Source organism: Protomyctophum parallelum (assembly GCF_964188405.1).
Source record: "Protomyctophum parallelum genome assembly, chromosome: 13".
Lineage (NCBI taxonomy): Eukaryota > Metazoa > Chordata > Actinopteri > Myctophiformes > Myctophidae > Protomyctophum > Protomyctophum parallelum.
This window is the reverse complement of record NC_139708.1, coordinates 4,152,858-4,174,925: the sequence shown is the minus strand read 5'-3', so window position 1 is coordinate 4,174,925 and position 22,068 is coordinate 4,152,858. Positions and strand designations below refer to the sequence as shown.

Below are 22,068 nucleotides of genomic sequence, written 5' to 3'. Positions count from 1 at the left end.
GAGGGACTGCGCCGCTCTATAGCATTCATTTCCAATTGCATTTTGGGCTGGATATAGGAAGATGGCGGATTTGAAATCGGCTTCATTTAAGGTCTGTAGAAAACCAATGGCGTCATGCTGTCCATATTATTTTAGGTCTTACGGTCTGTAGAAAACCAATGGCGTCATGCTGTCCATATTATTTTAGGTCTTACGGTCTGTAGAAAACCAATGGCGTCATGCTGTCCATATTATTTTAGGTCTTACGGTCTGTAGAAAACCAATGGCGTCATGCTGTCCATATTATTTTAGGTCTTACGGTCTGTAGAAAACCAATGGCGTCATGCTGTCCACATTATTTTAGGTCTTACGGTCTGTAGAAAACCAATGGCGTCATGCTGTCCATATTATTTTAGGTCTTACGGTCTGTAGAAAACCAATGGCGTCATGCTGTCCATATTATTTTAGGTCTTCGCGGCGCGTTGTGAGCTTGTAGATCGGCTATTTTCACTACTTCTTCGTTTTCATTCTTATTTTATTCATGAAATTACTGAAAAAAAATCATTGAATTTGTTAAACTTTTTTTGGGAATGTTTTATTGAAAAATAAAGGGACCCATAAAAATGTGTCCGTGGCCCACAAATGGGTTCCGACCCACCGTCGGAAACTGTTTGGGAAACAGTGGTCTACAATTTACAATTTAGGCATTTAGAAGACGCTCTTAATCCAGAGTGATTTACAGTAAGCAGAACAAAAACATTGTAATACATACCTAAAAATCGTCGTCATGAATCATACGTACTGTAAGCTAAGAACCTAATAGGTCTATAGTGTAAACATGGCAGTGACTGGGCAGAACTTACTGAAGCCCGTCGGTGAGAGTCCCAGGTGTTTCATCCGCGTCCGCACCAGGGCGTTGAGCTCCTGCCTCTCGGAGCGCCGGAACAGCGTCAGCCGCTGCTGGCTGATCCTCTCGGCCGCGCTGCCGGGACCCCCGCCCTTGGCCCCCTGGCCCAGGGGGCCCCGGCCCCCCTTCCGGCTCAGCCGCCGGGCCCACTGCATGCTCTTCCGCCTGAGGAGGGGGTGGTCCGCCCCCGAGTGGGAGGAGGGGGCGGAGACGGGCTCCGAGGAGGTGGAGTTCCGGTGGGCGGCGGTGCGGGACAGCAGAGGCTCCCTGGGCTCTCTGGTGTCCTCGTAGTCCTCCACCGTGATGGAGACCTGGGACTAAAGGTCATTACACACTGGCGAATTAGCGACGCGATGCGAATAAGCGATCTGAAAATGCGAAATATTGCATGTTGCAGTTCGCCTGCGAATCTCTGCAAAATACGACACCAGAGCGAACAAATAAAAGCGAAAACGGTCGCATTTTCGCACATTCGCACATTCGCCACTGAAGCTTGCATGGACTTCAATTGGTTTTTTTTAAATGCGAATTATTCGCACGAATATATCGCGTCGCTAATTCGCCAGTGTGTAATGACCTTGAACATGGTCACAGACACGGTCACAGACACGGTCACAGACACGGTCACAGACATTTGGAACAATGAACTTTCAAAGCCAAAACCTTTGCCCTCCCTGATTGAAGAGGGAAATTAGAAACATTAGCTTGTCTTATCAATCACAGTTGGGATGAGTGGTACAGTATACTTCCGAATTATACTTCCGAATTATTCCTGCACGTATAAAAGTGAGTCCACACGGGAAGTTGAAGACATTTTCCGTGCCTGCATATTATCGGAGCTCCCGAAATGCAGTAGTGGAAAAAAGTATTCAAATTGCTTCAGTAAAACTATCAATACTGCAATGGATAAAAGCAGTGTCCTTTATATGAGCATAAATACAGATCACATCATGCACCTCAGAGATGGGCAGCTTGTGCGCCTCCGTGCGGTAGATGCCTATAGGGATGTCTCCGGTGGACGAGCACAGCTTCTGATAGAGTCTCCCGTAGGTTCTGATCCAAAGGTCATCCTCTGTGATCTTCATCTGAAACGGACACATGACATGATGACACACATACAAACACAGGACAACGTCGGCGATAATTAGTGACAAAAGCTGCTGATGATTCTGCAGCTTTTTGTCTTTCTTCTAGGAGATAGAGAGGGTGGTACCATGTAGGGTTAAAGGGATATTTCACTTTCAAAAAATAATATTTGTTCATTTTATCACTTTTATCCGGTTTATGTGAACAACTCATGGCAGACAGTTTTTGAGTTACTTGTTTCAGTTTTGAGATATTTGATATTCATTTTAACTGCCCCGACCTCATCCTATACAAACTCACTGTAACTTCAAACTCCATTTTAACCATGTTAGATTCTCCAATACCCGGACTTTTTTCTGTTGACTTTTTTATAACTTTTTCATTTATTTTTAATAATTATTTTTAGATGATTTTTTATGGCCTTTTTTCTTTCCCTGATGCTTTTCTTCCAAAGGAATTATTAAAAATAAATGAAAAAAGTTATTGTGATTTGCATTATATTCTCATGAATAGCACACCATAGCGTGTATTATGGGCACTCCCATAATACATGAATAAGTGTACCGAGGTCCTCATCACACCTCCAGCAAACCGGACTATCTCTGAGCTTAGCCTTGAACAATCTTCTCGGAGTCCAGTAGACTCTATTCATTATTTTAAATTGAACTAATCTGGTTCTAAGTTCACGGGACATCTTCTTTGAGTTCCGTAGAATCATCTTCCATTCACCGTCAGTAAAGGATTGATTTAAATCGACCTCCCAAACACTCTTTACGCTTGAGGGCTGACCTTGGTGTGCTATCATAATTGAATAATATGTTGACGCCTCATGCCCAGTTACTCATCCATTCTTCAGTTCCCCATATCAGGAGGATGTGGAATTAATAGGTTGCAGAATACAGTGTGCCGAGAGAGAAAACTTGTCAGTAATATCTTTTTAATTTCCAATTATTTGACAGTTTTTAACAATTTTTCAACCTACTGTACATGCCCAGAATAGGAACGGTAGGTTGAAAGTGGTTAAACGTATGCTAAACCCGTGTGTTTTGCGAGTTGTTTCACTACTTACAGCACAGAGGAAGCCAGAGCCAGGCATGGAGTCTAGGCCCAGCAGCAGTCTGGTGATGGAGATCATGTAGTCTTTTACAAACGACTGGAAGGAAAACAGAGACTGAAGTAAAAGTATCAATACTGTAATGTAGAAATACTCCTGTGAATTTGTGAGCTTGTCGGCTATTTTCAAATGGCAAAAATGTATATAGTAGGCCTAACTACCGTAGTAGCTACAGTTTTCGAATAATTGTAGTGGAGTAAAAGTACAATATTTCCCTCTGAGATGTAGTAGACTGAAGAGGTAAAAAATTGGAAAATGCTGCCGTGTGGCCACCAGATGGGGTCCCTGACGTTTTTGTATAACCTTTCCCAAAAGCTACTGGATGTTTACACCAGTTTTTTACATGATTATGAGCCATAATGCATATGAAGACGGGAGGCCTACTATCATCCGACAGATCATTGCTCCGAAGGATCAATGCTCCGAGGTGCGCTGCGGGTCGGGAGAGGGTTGCGGTTAGGTTTAGGTGTCTGCCCCGGGGGAGGTTAGGGTTAGGGTGAGGGAGGAGGTAGGTTGTCGTTCGGACCAATGCTCCGTCGGATGAAAGTACTGCACTCTATAAAGACGGCTTGTGTGCATGCATGGGTGTGCACGCGGGAATTTTGGCTGTTTTTACGTGGATCGAGTCTGTAGCTAGCTAAAAATGCTACGAACATGCTAACGTGCTGCTAAATAATTGCTGATTAACGTGGATTAAACAAAACGCGTCGCAGTGCGACTCGTTTTGAACTTTTAGATCAGCTATTTTTGCTATATTTTAACAGGATTAATTAAAGAATGATTACTATATGCCAGCCTTTCGACTAGATCGGATCAAAACAATTTATACAACTGAACTGAATAAACGTAACTTACATTTATTGGCGCTTAGTCGAGACTAATGTTTAACGTAGGTTACGTTTTTCGGCGGGGAAAGTATCAATTGAAATCCAGTTTTTTCTTTTTGCTATTTTGAATTTTTGCTATGTTTATTTCATTTCAAATGCATTTAGCTATACTGTAGGTTACTTATGTTAACTTTATGAACTTAAATGCAAATACATTGGACATAAAGACAATAAAATTCTAACACTAGTTAATGTTCAGCTACTATAGACTTTAGACTGAAGTAATTCAAGCGCGTATCATGTTTGCATGTTTGAAATCGTAACAGCTGACATAAATAATACCGGTATATCAATATTCCGATATTACCTTGTGGGCTGCATGTGGCCCCCGGGCTGCCAGTTGCCCATGTATGCGTTACCATTGCATGCATGCAAAGGGCTGTGTGTGTGTGTGTGTGTGTGTGTGTGTGTGTGTGTGTGTGTGTGTGTGTGTGTGTGTGTGTGTGTGTGTGTGTGTGTGTGTGTGTGTGTGTGTGTGTGTGTGTGTGTGTGTGTGTGTGTGTGTGTGTGTGTGTGTGTGTGTGTGTGTGTGTGTGTGTGTGTGTGTGTGTCATTCCAGTGTACCTGGTAGAGCAGAGTATCTAGCATGCTGACACTGAACACCTTTCCTGCAGCAAAGGGCAGTGTGTGTGTGTGTGTGTGTGTGTGTGTGCGTGCGTGCGTGCGTCATTCCAGTGTACCTGGTAGAGCAGAGTATCTAGCATGCTGACACTGAACACCTTTCCTGCAGCAAAGGGCAGGCGGAACATGAAGACCAGGTTGGATCCCCTCTCTCTCTCCTTCTGCAGAAGAACGCACGTGCGGGCAGCCATGCGCGCACACACACCAAATTACATGATGTTTTTTCCCCAGTAATTTTCATGAAAAATAAAAAATATCTAAATCAAAGAAATTCCATAAATTAGAAAACAAATGTTTAAGTACTGTAGTACTGAACTACAGTAGTACTGTACTGTAGTAGTGAAAATAATCTACAAGTAGATCAGCTAGTTTCCCTAGTTTGGGTCCCATGCAGGCAGACATCTCATTTCTCCTTAAAGGGATTGTGACATTAAAAAAAAGTTTTGGAATTGTTCTTGTTTTTTTTTAGGTTTTCTAATCTCAATTGCACCCAAAAAACATGAACTTTTAACATTCAGTAGATTTTCTGTGATCTGGGGTTTTCTGGCTCAAACAGGTGCTCTGATTTGCCGGCAGTAAGTGACATCACTTACTGCAAATCCCATATATGTCAATGGGATTTGCCAGCAGATGTCACTGTTTCACTGTGTTGCCTGTTTTCATTGTAGCTCAAAAGGCCCAAAAAACCCCAAAGAAAACTTCAGACCACAGAAAATCCACTGAATGTTCAAAGTTCAGGTTTTTGGGGTGTAATTGAGGTCATAAAACCTAAAAGAAAAAAGAAAAAGAAAAAGAAATGAAAATGAATGTCATAAAACCTTTAAGAGTTAAAAAAGGTTTGGGGACCGCTGATCTAGCGCTTTTCATTCCTCGTCTCGCTGCTGCTTCTTGGTTCCTACTTTTCCATAGATGCTATATATTCTATGCAGATCTCCATATTTGAACTTTTTGTTCAAATAATGGAGAATACTGTACTACCAAAAGTAATACAATATAGATCCACATTCCACGAGTGCAAAACGTGGCACGAAACGGCGCTTTGTAGCTTGTAGTTCTGCTACTTTTACTACAACAATCTTGGACATAGGAGGTTTCCAACCGACAAGATATATGTCCGTTGCTCATTTGTTCACATATTACGCTATTGTTATTGCTTGACCACAAAGCTATTTAGATTGCAAGTGTATTTAGACAGATGCTAGGTTGGATGTTTACTTGGCATCCTAATTATGTCATAGTAGCACCAAATTGTTGTCTTTGTTTGCAGGCACTCTATTTACTTGAACATTCACCCTGTCATTTGCTGACCATGGGTTCATGCCATTTACTCTGATCTGGCACTTATCCGGATAAAGAGCATCTGCTAAATGACTAAATTGTGAATTGTATGTTGAGCCGTGAACCTCACAGGCAGCTCTGCTGGAGACAAACTAGAAAACTTTTAAGGGCATCTGGCGCTGCTGGCGAAGCCAAAGAGAAACTAGAAAGCTTTAAGAGACTCCATTACCTTCTCCAGCTTGGACAGAGCCAGGGAGTAGTGGTCTTTGACTTTGAACTGCATGAAGCGCATGTTGGCCGGGTGGGTGAGCTCCGTAATGATGCTGAGAGCCGGGAACAGTCTGGAAGTCGATTAAGGAGAACACAGAAAGAGGAGAGGGTGAACAATGTAAGAGAGAATAATGTGAGACCTTGACGCCCCAGACACTTATGAGGGTTTGTTAAGTTAAGTATACGCTAGGAGGAAGGAACGAGGCCAGACCTGAAAAGCGTCTGAACATTGACAATGGTTTTGGCGTCAGCCATGTAATCTTCCTCTGCAATCATGGAGCTCTCCTTGTCGACCACCACCATGGTGTCGGCGAATGTCACTCCGCAGCGCAGCAGGCTGTCCAGGCTGGCAAGACAAGAGAGCCAAGATGGAGCAGGCAATTAACTAGGCGCACAGCAGAGTGTCAAAAAGCTAAAATAATAATAAATAATACTTTTTGAATACATCACTAAAGTGCAAAATGAAGTCGCCTTTGAGAGCAACGGGGGATACATGCATGAATGAATAAAGATGAGAAGGGGATAGATAGATGGAAGGAGAAGGGATGAAAAGAGTAATGAGATCAGCCGGCCGGCCGTCTGTCTTACTTGTCGATGGAGCCCACTGTGTAGAAGACCATGGGGAACCAGCAGATTGCCTCCAGGAAGTCTGCCTCGGGTCTGAAGAACCAATCAAAACACAAATAAGATGGCTGTATGCCTCGCGTCTGAAGAACCAATCAAAACACAAATAAGATGGTTGTATGCCTCGGGTCTGAAGATCCAATCCAAAACGCAAATAGGATGGTTTTGTTTTTCTTTTGACAAGTGAATCAGCCCAATATCGTGTCGCTGTCGGGGCGGGAAACCTTGTATGTCCAAAAAATGGTGACTGGAATCTGTTTCCTTTCTATCCAAAAGCCCTTGAATATGATGGGATATGTATCTTTGTGTAGGACACAATTAGCCGATTTGCTCGTCCACATATGAGAAAATTCTCCATTCATTGTCAATGGGAATTAAACATTTTCTACACTAATAGCTGAATATCCCTCAAAGGTTTAGAACCTTAAACCTACAAGGTTTAGGTTGTCGGCCTAATGACAGTCGGAACTAAAGCCTGTACGCGTTCATTTATGGAAAACAGAGTAATAGGTAACATAATGAAGTGCAAGGCTTCCCCTGGAGACAGGATCCCTGCGCTTTGGGGAAAGACGGAGTAAGACCCTCTAATAACACTAGACAGGAAATAGAAGTGACTCATCTCTTTATTGGCTTTTTGTTTTATTGAATTCTGCAGTGGTGGTAAAGTACAGTAGCCAAGTACATGTATACAGTGAGGTGCCCGTGTTTTTTTAATTACTTTTTTCATTTATTTGTAATATTTCTTTTTTTAATGAAGCCTTATTCTTTCCCTGATGTTTTCATTTTCCTAGAAATAAATGAAAAAGTAATAAAAACCCCAGGCACCTCACATATTAGAAGGGCAGTATCAGTCACCAGGAAAAAGTAAGGGTGTTTATTTCGATGAATCTATCATGGTTAAAACTAGACCTGTACGTGCCCGTGACGGGCAGTCAGCCACAGGCCTACTTGGGAACGATGCAATACGTTGTCATAAAGCACCCGTTTTAACTGTCAGCCGGTGTCCCACATGGAGATCTGTGTATGTGCCTGTATGTGAAGACTGCAAACTGTGAAAAGTGTACTTGGCAATCAATTCGGCCCTCTGGCAGAGCCTGATTCGTTGAGCCTCATTAGTTGGCCTCATATGGCCCTCTGGCAGAGCCTGATTCGTTGAGCCTCATTAGTTGGCCTCATATGGCCCTCTGGCAGAGCCTGATTCGTTGAGCCTCATTAGTTGGCCTCATATGGCCCTCTGGCAGAGCCTGATTCGTTGAGCCTCATTAGTTGGCCTCATATGGCCCACTGGCGAGCCTGACCATGCAGAGCCTTTTGTGGTGGTTCTGGAGAACCGTGGGTCTGACCAACTCGGCACTGTCTGCACTCCCTGTGGGGGTGTGGAAAGCGTGTGTCGAATGTAAAGTCTGTGGGTCAAACGGTTCTCGAGTTACGTGCATTACAACCGTACACACACACACGCAGACAGACAGACGGACAGACAGACGTGGTGCATTTATAGTAGGATGGAGTTTGAAGCTTCAATGGGGCAGCTACAATGAATATCAATCTAAATTCTGAATCGGGCAACTGGCTGGGGTGTTCACATAAGCCCGAGTAGATGATAAAATTATCAAATGTTTTTTTTAAAGTGAAATATCCTTAATTGCGGTATATTGCCTGTGTTTTAACACTGCCCCTTCCCCCTTGATGGGTCTTACTGTGGCCTGAGGGCATTGTCCTGAAAGCCATTTGAGCAGTCGTGGGTCACTTTACTTTTTCCCACAGTAAGCTCAAATAAATAGCTGTACTTTTTCCTCTGTTATTATGGCCGATTTATAAAGGACTTTCAACTTTCAGTTGTACGATTAAATCGTCTTCCAAGCGATATTCCTAACATCAAAGGAAAGGTTTGTTTTAAAAGGATTTCCTGTTTACCTTTATTTTGTATTTTAAAGTATAGAATATGGCACAGAATCTTTCCCGTTTTTTTCTTTTTTTTTTTAAGATATTTTTTTGCGGCTTACGCCTTTTATTGATTTTTTTAAGGGACAGATAGTAGGCTGACAGGAAACGGGAGAGAGATGGGGGGATGACATGCGTTAAAGGCCGTGTCGGGTCCGGGAGTCGAACCCGCGGCACACCGCGACTGGATCACCAGTCCGGTGCCCAGACCGTTACGCTACGGCCTGGGCCATCTTTCCCGGTTTTAATGGATCAAAAGGATTGACTGTGCTACATTTAAAATCTGCTGTATTCTTGTTGGTTTCTCGTTTATATATTTATTTCTATGATACACTGATATTGTAATCTTTCCTAATGTTGTTCATGTTTATTAATGTCTTGGCAGATAAGCTGCCGTATCGGAGAGAACTAACAAGGATCAATATAACTAAACAAACAACCAAATGGTGCGACCTACAGTATAACGACTGCAACCACAGGTGTCGCGGTCGAAGCTGTTGCTTGATGTGGTTTCGTAGCCGCAGTGATTATGAACGGAATGATAATGATAATAATAATAATAATCGCTTGAACCTATATAGTTAGTGGCCTTCATGAACCTAATACAAGGACACTTTACATCAAAACAATGAATAGCCAACAAACAAACAAAACAACAAACAACTATTTGCCATATAAGCCTGAGAGAATAGGTGTCTTTTCAAGGCAGCCTTAACCCATTGAGACCTGAGACCAGCTACAAAATGGCTTCAAAATCCTAACCGTTTTCTGAAAAACATCCGTGCTGCAGCTTGCTCAAACCTTTTCATGGCAAGGACCCCCAAAATGTATTGGATTTGGCCGTGGACCCCCATCTGAAAATATGTTGTTCCAGGGACCCCCCAGAAGCAAAGAAAAAAAAGCTTGCTGTGAAAGAATATATATTCAAAGATTTTCACACGTTTTCACGATTTTTCGTGAAAGATGAACATATACAGATAAACAGGAACAATTCTTCTGACGTATTGTATTGTCTAACTGCGATTATCCCAAATAATTATGATCAGGCGATTTTATGCAATAATTGTGATAGTCACAAAAATGCTTGTTTGGAAGGAACTCATATGCTCTCCAGCACCAGGACGATGAGGTTGAGAAGGATAACTCACATGCTCTCCAGCACCAGGACTATGAGGTTGAGAAGGATAACTCACATGCTCTCCAGCAGCAGGACGATGGGGTTGAGCTCCTTGCGGGGTCGGTAGTACGCTCTCAGGGGGACGATGAAGTTGTACAGGCCGTTGCCCGCGCTCTCTGCCGACACGATGATCAGCTTGTTCTTGAAGCCGTAGGAACGGGCGTCCTCGAAGGGGACGTGGTGGCACGCCTATAGGGGACAGACAGAGGACTGAAGGGGACAGACAGAGGACTGTATAGGGGACAGACAGAGGACTGTATAGGGGACAGACAGAGGACTGAAGGGGACAGACAGAGGACTGTATAGGGGACAGACAGAGGACTGAAGGGGACAGACAGAGGACTGAGGGGGACAGACAGAGGACTGAAGGGGACAGACAGAGGACTGTATAGGGGACAGACAGAGGACTGTATAGGGGACAGACAGAGGACTGAATAGGGGACAGACAGAGGACTGTATAGGTGACAGACAGAGGACTGAAGGGGACAGACAGAGGACTGAAGGGGACAGACAGAGGACTGTATAGGGGACAGACAGAGGACTGAAGGGGACAGACAGAGGACTGAAGGGGACAGACAGAGGACTGTATAGGGGACAGACAGAGGACTGAAGGGGACAGACAGAGGACTGAAGGGGACAGACAGAGGACTGTATAGGGGACAGACAGAGGACTGAAGGGGACAGACAGAGGACTGAAGGGGACAGACAGAGGACTGAAGGGACAGACAGAGGACTGAAGGGGACAGACAGAGGACTGAAGGGGACAGACAGAGGACTGAAGGGGACAGACAGAGGACTGTATAGGGGACAGACAGAGGACTGTATAGGGGACAGACAGAGGACTGAATAGGGGACAGACAGAGGACTGTATAGGTGACAGACAGAGGACTGAAGGGGACAGACAGAGGACTGAAGGGGACAGACAGAGGACTGTATAGGGGACAGACAGAGGACTGAAGGGGACAGACAGAGGACTGAAGGGGACAGACAGAGGACTGTATAGGGGACAGACAGAGGACTGAAGGGGACAGACAGAGGACTGAAGGGGACAGACAGAGGACTGAAGGGGACAGACAGAGGACTGAAGGGGACAGACAGAGGACTGAAGGGGACAGACAGAGGACTGAAGGGGACAGACAGAGGACTGAAGGGACAGACAGAGGACTGAAGGGGACAGACAGAGGACTGAAGGGGACAGACAGAGGACTGAAGGGGACAGACAGAGGACTGTATAGGGGACAGACAGAGGACTGTATAGGGGACAGACAGAGGACTGAAGGGGACAGACAGAGGACTGTATAGGGGACAGACAGAGGACTGAAGGGGACAGACAGAGGACTGAATAGGGGACAGACAGAGGACTGTATAGGGGACAGACAGAGGACTGTATAGGGGACAGACAGAGGACTGAAGGGGACAGACAGAGGACTGAATAGGGGACAGACAGAGGACTGTATAGGGGACAGACAGAGGACTGTATAGGGGACAGACAGAGGACTGTATAGGGGACAGACAGAGGACTGTATAGGGGACAGACAGAGGACTGAAGGGGACAGACAGAGGACTGTATAGGGGACAGACAGAGGACTGAAGGGGACAGAGGACTGAAGGGGACAGACAGAGGACTGTATAGGGGACAGACAGAGGACTGTATAGGTGACAGACAGAGGACTGAAGGGGACAGACAGAGGACTGAAGGGGACAGACAGAGGACTGTATAGGGGACAGACAGAGGACTGAAGGGGACAGACAGAGGACTGAAGGGGACAGACAGAGGACTGTATAGGGGACAGACAGAGGACTGAAGGGGACAGACAGAGGACTGAAGGGGACAGACAGAGGACTGTATAGGGGACAGACAGAGGACTGAAGGGGACAGACAGAGGACTGAAGGGGACAGACAGAGGACTGAAGGGACAGACAGAGGACTGAAGGGGACAGACAGAGGACTGAAGGGGACAGACAGAGGACTGAAGGGGACAGACAGAGGACTGTATAGGGGACAGACAGAGGACTGTATAGGGGACAGACAGAGGACTGAAGGGGACAGACAGAGGACTGTATAGGGGACAGACAGAGGACTGAAGGGGACAGACAGAGGACTGAATAGGGGACAGACAGAGGACTGTATAGGGGACAGACAGAGGACTGTATAGGGGACAGACAGAGGACTGAAGGGGACAGACAGAGGACTGAATAGGGGACAGACAGAGGACTGTATAGGGGACAGACAGAGGACTGTATAGGGGACAGACAGAGGACTGTATAGGGGACAGACAGAGGACTGTATAGGGGACAGACAGAGGACTGAAGGGGACAGACAGAGGACTGTATAGGGGACAGACAGAGGACTGAAGGGGACAGACAGAGGACTGTATAGGGGACAGACAGAGGACTGTGTGTGTGAGCGATAGCAGAGGGAGTGGCGCTCAAAGCTTTTCATATCAACGACCCCCTAGAGGAAAATAAAGGGAAGCTCTGCACACTCAGATCTGCGCACAATCAATGTAAGTTTATTTATTTAGCAAGCTTTCTTCAGGCAAATCAACGACCCCCTAAAAATTGATCCATGTAGCCTTTGAGTTGCAGCAGTGTTTCCCAAACAGTGAGGTCAGGACCCATTTGTGGGTCGTGGGTGGACCTATTTTAATGGGTTAACTTACGAGTAAATATCCCAAGTAAATTTTTATACCAATAATACTTTTGTACATTTTGAATTCCAGACTTTTACTTGTAACGGAGTATTTCTATATCAATTTAAAAAAAAGTGAGTACTTTTCCCACCACTGCATACCTTGTCCATGCGCAGGCAGCAGAAAGGCATCTTCTCCTGCAGCAGGTGGCAAAGAGCAGGGGAGCTGCCGATGTAAGGAGAGTTCAGCGGGTAGCCCTTCACCCACCTACACACACACACACACACACACACACACACACACACACACACACACACACACGCACACACGCACCCCCCCAAATGAACACACAAGCACTGGGTTACCCTTCAAAGGTTCAGTCTGAATGAACACAAGGCTGCTGTACTTTGTACCTCATACTTTAAATGCTTAGTATGAGGTACAGCAGCCTTGTGTTCATTCATACCACAGAAAGATTGGGTATTGGGTATAAGACTGGCGTTATGTATCTTTCAGGACCTTTCACTGCCTCGTCTCAACCATTATGCTATGGCTCTGGTCGTCTCAGCCACCGCGGTGTATTGTTTGACATTCCGTTTCTCTCCAAAGTTGAATGTTGCCTCTACTGTTGGAGCAGCCATAAACTACACAGGTTCATCCCGATGTCCTGGGCATCTTTGTAAAGTCAGTGTTAGTAACTAAAAACCAGGTGACAGAGTAACGTTTGAGCAGACTAACATCAGTCACTCTACCATTCAATGTAATAGAAGACCTGGCTGTTGTCTCCGCCTACAGGAAATATGTTGGTGTTTCTGAATTCGTCTATGTGACAGAGCAGCCTCTGTCAGAGTAATGTACAATATACATTCATTGTATTGTTGCTGTATATTGCTGTATATATATATATAACGGGTTGATTCTCAGTCCCACAGAAGGTGCACATTCTGCTGTGACATGTGAATTAATACTTGTGTTTATCTATGCAGATGCTGTAGTTGGGAAGCGGCCTTGATGGCCTGAAGAGAGCTCTGATTGCTTGTGTTGTTAAATGCCTTGTGATTTGCTGACTGCTTAGCCAGGGGTGGAGTCAGGAGTCTATATAGAGGGGAAATGGCTCAGTAGTGTTTGTGCTGCCATGGGGAGAGGTTGACACCAGTACCTCTCTGTTCACAGTTAAGTTGTGTTATGTTGTTTGAGTTGTTTTGAGTTCTTTCTTTTCTTTATTATTCACTATGTTGTCCAGGCCTGGAACGTAATTAAAACTTATCTTCACCTGCAAGTCTGCCTCCTGTCCAATATGTCATTTTAAAGGTTTTATTACTGACAAACAGCCGATCCACAATCCCACTTGGTAACAGTCTATACTGCCCTGAGAAGTATAGCTCCCGCCTTTCATCTGTCCCTGTCCCCACACAGACAGACCACAACGGAGGGCCGCTGTCTCTGCCTGCTTTCTAACAGCACAGAGTGACAGGCTGACAGTTGGGCCAGAGGCAGGCAGGCAGATGATGATTGATGATGGGATGATTATATTTTATACATTACATAAACGCGGCTGCCGCCTATCACAAGGCTTTTGTTTACATCATGGTTTTACATTCACCATCGCTAGTCTACTTTTGTATTTGTAGGACGAGTGGCGCTTTGTATTCGAGGAGGGAGTACTTGTTCATTCTGTAGGAACTCCAAATATCACCTATGGCACTTCATCAATGTACAATAAAATACATATGCGTTGTTTTGCAGATTCACAGTTTTGCCTGTTTACATGGAGACGGGGGGGGGAAATGGCATTTTCAATGATTTCCACTCTGGAAGGTGTTTTCACTTTGGTGTGTTTTCACCCCCCAAGCGATACTTTATTTTGCCGTTGTCGTGTAAAAGGAGACCTTAGTGTCCGCCCCACCAATGGGCACTCTCGTCTCCGTCGCTGTCCTTCTACTATCTTTACCCCATTCAGACCGATTCTACAAATGTCTTCTAAACACTAGCAGTTTTCTGAAAAACCTATGTTTCTATATATCAGTGGTGCGCAAACGTTTTCACGTCAAGGACCCCAAATACATGTATTTGGCCGCCTGACCCCCATCTGAAAATATGTTGATCCAGGGACCCCTCAGAAGCAAAGAATTGAGTTAAAACGTTCGTTGTGAAAGAATATATATATATTCAAAGATTTCTTTTCCAAAAATAGATAAAAGTATAAAATAATTTAAAGTAGTTAGAAGTTAGAAGTGATGCATTCCAGGTCTTAATGGGTTAATTTTAATATTGTGGTCCGTATTGTAACAAAACCCTCTGTATGGTAAGTCACTGTCGTCCGCCCCACCAGTGGGCCCTCTGTAACTAAATAAACCGTGGTGTGTAACTCACTCTCTGTGTCCACCCCACCAGTGGGCCCTCTGTGACTAAATAAACCTTGGTGTGTAACTCACTCTTGGTGTCCGCCCCACCAGTGGGCCCTCTGTGACTAAATAAACCTTGGTGTGTAACTCACTCTCTGTGTCCACCCCACCAGTGGGCCCTCTGTAACTAAATAAACCGTGGTGTGTAACTCACTCTCTGTGTCCGCCCCACCAGTGGGCCCTCTGTGACTAAATAAACCTTGGTGTGTAACTCACTCTCTGTGTCCGCCCCACCAGTGGGCCCTCTGTGACTAAATAAACCTTGGTGTGTAACTCACTCTCTGTGTCCGCCCCACCAGTGGGCCCTCTGTGACTAAATAAACCTTGGTGTGTAACTCACTCTTGGTGTCCACCCCACCAGTGGGCCCTCTGTGACTAAATAAACCTTGGTGTGTAACTCACTCTCTGTGTCCGCCCCACCAGTGGGCCCTCTGTGACTAAATAAACCTTGGTGTGTAACTCACTCTTGGTGTCCGCCCCACCAGTGGGCCCTCTGTAACTAAATAAACCTTGGTGTGTAACTCACTCTTGGTGTCCGCCCCACCAGTGGGCCCTCTGTGACTAAATAAACCTTGGTGTGTAACTCACTCTTTTTTTTTTTTAAGATATTCTTTTTGCAGCTTACGCCTTTTATTGATTTTTGAAGGGACAGACAGTAGGCTGACAGGAAACGGGAGAGAGATGGGGGGATGACATGCAGTAAAGGCCGTGTCGGGTCCGGGAGTCGAACCCGCGGCACACTGCGACTGGATCACCAGTCCGGTGCCCAGACCGTTACGCTACGGCCTGGGCCTGTAACTCACTCTCTGTGTCCGCCCCACCAGTGGGCCCTCTGTGACTAAATAAACCTTGGTGTGTAACTCACTCTCTGTGTCCGCCCCACCAGTGGGCCCTCTGTGACTAAATAAACCTTGGTGTGTAACTCACTCTCTGTGTCCGCCCCACCAGTGGGCCCTCTGTGACTAAATAAACCTTGGTGTGTAACTCACTCTTGGTGTCCGTCCCACCAGTGGGCCCTCTGTGACTAAATAAACCTTGGTGTGTAACTCACTCTCTGTGTCCGCCCCACCAGTGGGCCCTCTGTGACTAAATAAACCTTGGTGTGTAACTCACTCTTGGTGTCCCCCCCACCAGTGGGCCCTCTGTGACTAAATAAACCTTGGTGTGTAACTCACTCTTGGTGTCCACCCCACCAGTGGGCCCTCTGTAACTAAATAAACCTTGGTGTGTAACTCACTCTCTGTGTCCGCCCCACCAGTGGGCCCTCTGTGACTAAATAAACCTTGGTGTGTAACTCACTCTTAGTGTCCGCCCCACCAGTGGGCCCTCTGTGACTAAATAAACCTTGGTGTGTAACTCACTCTTGGTGTCGGCCCCACCAGTGGGCCCTCTGTAACTAAATAAACCTTGGTGTGTAACTCACTCTTGGTGTCCGCCCCACCAGTGGGCCCTCTGTGACTAAATAAACCTTGGTGTGTAACTCACTCTCTGTGTCCGCCCCACCAGTGGGCCCTCTGTAACTAAATAAACCTTGGTGTGTAACTCACTCTCTGTGTCGGCCCCACCAGTGGGCCCTCTGTGACTAAATAAACCTTGGTGTGTAACTCACTCTTAGTGTCCGCCCCACCAGTGGGCCCTCTGTAACTAAATAAACCTTGGTGTGTAACTCACTCTTAGTGTCCGCCCCACCAGTGGGCCCTCTGTAACTAAATAAACCTTGGTGTGTAACTCACTCTTGGTGTCCGCCCCACCAGTGGGCCCTCTGTGACTAAATAAACCTTGGTGTGTAACTCACTCTTGGTGTCCTCCCCACCAGTGGGCCCTCTGTGACTAAATAAACCTTGGTGTGTAACTCACTCTTGGTGTCCGCCCCACCAGTGGGCCCTCTGTGACTAAATAAACCTTGGTGTGTAACTCACTCTTAGTGTCCGCCCCACCAGTGGGCCCTCTGTGACTAAATAAACCTTGGTGTGTAACTCACTCTTGGTGTCCGCCCCACCAGTGGGCCCTCTGTGACTAAATAAACCTTGGTGTGTAACTCACTCTTGGTGTCCTCCCCACCAGTGGGCCCTCTGTGACTAAATAAACCTTGGTGTGTAACTCACTCTTGGTGTCCGCCCCACCAGTGGCCGCCCCTCTCGTCCCGGTCGCTGTCCTCCTTGCACTCGTCCCCGGCCTCGTCCTCGGACTGGTCTCCCAGGAGGTCAAAGGTGGGGTTGCTGACCCCGTCCACCAGCTCCAGCACGGGCGCGATGCTGTGCCGCCGGTCCTCCGACGAGTCGCCCATGGCGGGCAGCGCCAGGGTGTTGGCCACGCCCCCCGCCTCGTTGGTGGTCCTGGAGCCGCTCCGGGTGCCTCTGCCCCCTCCGCCCCCGCCTCCGCCCCCGGGCCCACCGCCCCCTCCCCCCATGCCGCCGGGGTCCTGGCCCTCTGGGCTGCTGTCGCTGGAGTCCTGCAGGTCTATGGCCACCGTGCCTGGGTTCACAATGATCACATTCACCGTGGTTCAGTGGCGGAACAACATACTCACATGTTTCACTTAAAGTAAAAGTATCAATGCTCTAGGACTAATACTAAGTCCGGAATTCAAAATGTACTACACTATACACAATTATACACTTATATTATTATATATATTATTATATTATTTTATATTATTAATTATACACAACAATAACGTTCAAAAAAACATTTCTTACTGTAACAGAGTGGTCCTCTGTTACTTATTCTGCACAGCATATTGGCACTTTATTAACTTGCACAGTTGTATTTTGCAGTCATGATTTTATTGTTGAATACCGTTTCCTGTTTAGCTGAGATGGCCACTCAGCCAACGAGTTCCACCTGGGGAAATGCTTGGTGATTAACAAACATGAGGGGCAAGTGCAATGTGGGTTATAGATCCAACATGTTTGGGAAGTGCAATAATGTGGAGTTCTATTGTTGAGGTTTGATTGAATGCCTAACAATTGCCTGTGACGTGTTTCAGTAAGGATTGGGCTGGACCATGTCAGGATAGCAGGGGGGGTTAAGATGTGCTGTTGGCATTGCTTATTTATGTTGTAGTGTGAATGATTTATAACTTGTATAGTTCATGTAGTTCACATAAACTTGTAACATTGTATGGTTTAAGGTTATTTATTTATTGTATGTATTTATGGTATGTTCTCATTTGAAGAACCCTATACCCTGTAAATGGTATAGTCCATTATCATTATCTCCAGCTGGGTATAAAAGGCTGCCATTTTGCAGGTGAACGGAAGTCTGTGCTGGGAGTAGAGAGCTTCCTGTATTTATATCAGTCCTTTGGTGAATAAACATACCATTGGTTAACCTTTACCAAAGCCTCTGTACCGTGAACGAAAATAAAAGCCTGGTTACCAAGGCTGCCTGTAGCGTGATTGATCATTAATTTAGAAACTCAGCAATAAACATGGATATCCGTCGATCTTTGATCAGAATTCCCCACAAAGATAATTGGGGGAAAAACCAAATGATTATTTTCCACTTATTAACTTATTACAAGAAGCAACATGCCTGGAGTATTCTGTTACAAGGGATGCTGTCTTTTGTTGTTGTGTTGTTGATCGTGGACTATGCAGGAAGCAAAAACGTTGTTTACTTCGGATAGGATAGGTTTGGATAGGTTGTGAATCAGTTGTGCGGCTGAGTACTGTATGTGTGACAGATAGTGGTCTGTCACTGCTTTGAGGCGCTGTATTGTATTATGGTATAATAGCAGTCTGGCGCAGTACATTTAATCTGTATTTCTTATTTGGTAAACGTCGTCTAGTAGTAGAACAGCAATACGTGCATTCTTTCCTTTCTAAAATGTGAATAAGACTACGAATAAGAGGTTTTTAATGTCTGTTAAAATGTTATGTTTTTAGCTATTAACCCATTCTGAACGGGCACCCTTTTTGGTGTCAGCATCATGTTATGCTTTAGCTATTGAAAAATAGCAGATCTACAAGCTCATATCGCGCCACCGAGTGGCGCGATACGAGCTTGTAGGTCTGCTATTTTTGAAAAATCGAAGAACGACTGAGATAGAAACATAGCTTTTTCAGAAAACTGTCAGGATGTAGAAGACGTTTATAGAATCTGATCTCTGGTCAGAATGGGTTAAAAAGGTCTTAGGAGCCCCCTGAGGGTCCGGACCCACAGGTTGAGAAGCACTGCCATAGAGTGCAACACTTTGAACAAGTGAGTGGAAAAGTTCCAGTGTTCCCCCTACTTTTCCCCCATTGCATTTGACATTTCAGAAGCTGCTCTCTTCCAGGCTTATCTGTCGAGGCTTATCTGTCGACCAGATAAATGATTGTACATTAGTACGAATCATTCCAATTCATCTATTAGCTTTCAAATGTGACAATGGCACGGTGAGGTGGACAACTTCAAAGCGAAACAGATTATTATAAAAAAATAACACAATGAAATGATTGAAATCACCATTAATCGCCATGCAATAACAGAAATGTCATCATGGTGACAAAACGATTTGCCCACCACTGACTGACCCATGCTGGCGATGATGCTGTGGACCGGCAGGCGGGTGAGGCCGTGGTAGATGGTCTGCTGCCTCCCCCGGGCGCCTGCCCCCCCATGGGGGCCGCCCCGCGACGATGACGACGACGACGGGTCCCCCCTCTGGCCCCGGACGAACGCCGAGTTCTCCTCCTTGGAGATGTTGATGTAGAAGCAGATGTCGGAGCCGCCCATGATGTGGCAGGGCCCCGGGTTCAGCAGGATGTTGGTGGTGTCCAGGCGCCGCACGCCGATCAGACACACGCCGTACCTGCCAGAGGGAGACACGAAGCACACAGACGGGTTGGGACAAAGTAAGGCAGAGGGAGACACAAAGCACACAGACGGGTTGGGACAAAGTAAGGAAGTGTCGTATCATTTCTTCCAGGGGTCTGTAGATTATCACCTTATTTTCCTAATGTATCAAGAACAAGAAATGAGCTCCGATTCCCAGGCAATCATTATTCAATCAATGAGGCATCTCCCATAGTTACATCAGGTTACAAGCATATAAGTCATCTCTCCATCGTATAGCAGCACATTCAGGCCAGGTCAAGCCTGTCCTCCATGGCCTCCTCCGTTTCCCAACTAACAAGTCCCCCCCAAAACCTCCCAGCACATATCTTTATACCTACATAACCTGCAGTGTGTGTGTGTGTGTGTGTGTGTGTGTGTGTGTGTGTGTGTGTGTGTGTGTGTGTGTGTGTGTGTGTCATGAAATGCATAGAGACAACTGTAGCCCCCTACCCTAAATAATGGCTGTGTCACGTCACAATCAACCAGGAAGGCCCAAAGCCCCAGGTGGTCTATTTAGACAATAGCCTAGGTATTTTATCAGCTGCTGTAAGCCAAGCCAAGACCCTACCTACAGATAGCTCTTCACTTTGGTGAGACAAATGGCCTGCAGAAGTTAAAGTTATGTAGCATTATGACTAACCAAGTAGTTATGAATATGCTATATGATTCATATACACCACACATCCCCCCTAATAATAGTCCTCACGACTATTAGTCTAAAATATGAATCATAATTTGGCTCAAAATGTTTTCCTCCCCAAAATCCCCAAATGTTCAAATTCCCCAAAATGTCTCAACTAACCCTGAAACCGAATCCCTTTGTAAGATTGTGAGGTAAGTACCCTCCTCCCCCCTGGGCACTATTCAAAAACTGAAACAGCAAATTAACACAAAAACTCAAAACTAAATCAGCTAAACCAAAAGCAAAACAAAATAATCAATGAAACTGTACTACTGCAATCTCAATCTCAAGAATAAATGAATGAAGAAACATACAGTACATGAAAATCAAACACATCAAAGATCAAGATCAAATACATCAACATGGAAGCAATAGATTTCCACTATTCCTCAGCGCACTTAGATGGAGTCTAGAAAAAGTCAGTGTCAGATGAAAGCTAGGTGACAGCTCAAAGGCCGTGCTTTCAATAGCACAGAGAGGAGCGTCTCAGTGTGCAGCCTCTTAGAGTCTCTCGTTGTGGTTTCTGATCACACTGTCCAGCAAAATGACCATGTGTCCTACAGTTATGACAAACTCCTTTCATTTGACGAACAAGGTCCACATCTTCGAGTCTTTGGAACTCCTGTTTTTTACGGACCAGGTCGACGCAGTGAGCAATATGGTCTGTGTAGGTTTCCAGTGACATACTACCAAGGTCCGCAATCTTTGCCATGCAGTTCAGTTTGCATATCTGGGGACAAACCTTTTTCAAGTTTCTTCCGCACAACGCTACCCTCCATCCAATTGCGATAGGCAAATTGCGATTAGCTGGATCCTGTCGAGTCCGCCCACTGCTGGTAGAATCTGTCCACATAAGCTCTCGGCTGTTCTGTGGCTCTCAGCGGGTCAATGTTGACGCTATCCGGGTTCACCGTGAGCCGACAAACTTCTCTCAGAGCACGCCAGAATGCACTTCTGTGTGGCACAAAAGGATCGCTGTCATTCTCTGCATTGTCAATATATTCTCTGAGATCTGCTCTGGTCAAGAGATCATTAAGAACATACACATTCTCCAGCTGGACAATCAACGCTTTCATGTCACCGATAGCCAACTGATTATCCTCGATTCCCAACTGTGGGTCCTTCATCAATGCATGAAACTTCGAAATCCAATTATATCCTCCCTGGTCAACGGGTGGCAGATGTTTCAAAACGTATGACAAGTCTGAATGGTACCATGGCATATATTTCCCTCTCAGCGCTGGCAGCTGAGTGACAACTGTGCCGATGTCAGGTGTGGGCATCTCAGCCCTCTTCTGTGGTCTGCATGGGTGTCTGTTCCAAAAGCCCCCCTGGAGTCTTTCACACGTCTCCGGCTTGAATGCGTGTGGGGATGCCTCTCACAATCACTGCGGTCCTGTTCACAATCCTCATCACTTTTGTTGACGTCCTTCCTCTTCCGCTTACTTCCATTCTGCCTGTTTTTCAGAGTGTCCAGTTCTCGAGCCGCTTCACATACTGCGGTCAAGTCAACTTCTTCCCTAGCAATTGTAGCAATACTTTACATAAAGTTCTGTGCAGTGTCTTTGTCCCTACATTTCTCATAGAGTCGCCTCAAATGCTGTAAGTCTCTCTTTCTGCGGGCTTGAGTAGAACTGTCC

General features: G+C 45.7%; 1 protein-coding gene across 1 annotated transcript in view; it reads right to left on the bottom strand.

Annotated features, from left to right (window-relative positions):
• Positions 1 to 22,068, bottom strand: part of kcnt2b (potassium sodium-activated channel subfamily T member 2b) — a gene marked incomplete at both ends in the record, with an annotated part of 132,604 nt that overhangs the window by 3,609 nt on the left and 106,927 nt on the right. The window contains 11 exons of the mRNA XM_083780847.1: positions 843 to 1,203; positions 1,843 to 1,971; positions 3,042 to 3,125; positions 4,654 to 4,755; positions 6,102 to 6,213; positions 6,354 to 6,488; positions 6,731 to 6,802; positions 9,901 to 10,073; positions 12,679 to 12,784; positions 17,028 to 17,397; positions 19,443 to 19,720. Coding sequence (XP_083636973.1) covers positions 843 to 1,203; positions 1,843 to 1,971; positions 3,042 to 3,125; positions 4,654 to 4,755; positions 6,102 to 6,213; positions 6,354 to 6,488; positions 6,731 to 6,802; positions 9,901 to 10,073; positions 12,679 to 12,784; positions 17,028 to 17,397; positions 19,443 to 19,720 — 1,922 coding nt within the window. The remainder of the gene's footprint in view (positions 1 to 842; positions 1,204 to 1,842; positions 1,972 to 3,041; positions 3,126 to 4,653; positions 4,756 to 6,101; positions 6,214 to 6,353; positions 6,489 to 6,730; positions 6,803 to 9,900; positions 10,074 to 12,678; positions 12,785 to 17,027; positions 17,398 to 19,442; positions 19,721 to 22,068) is intronic.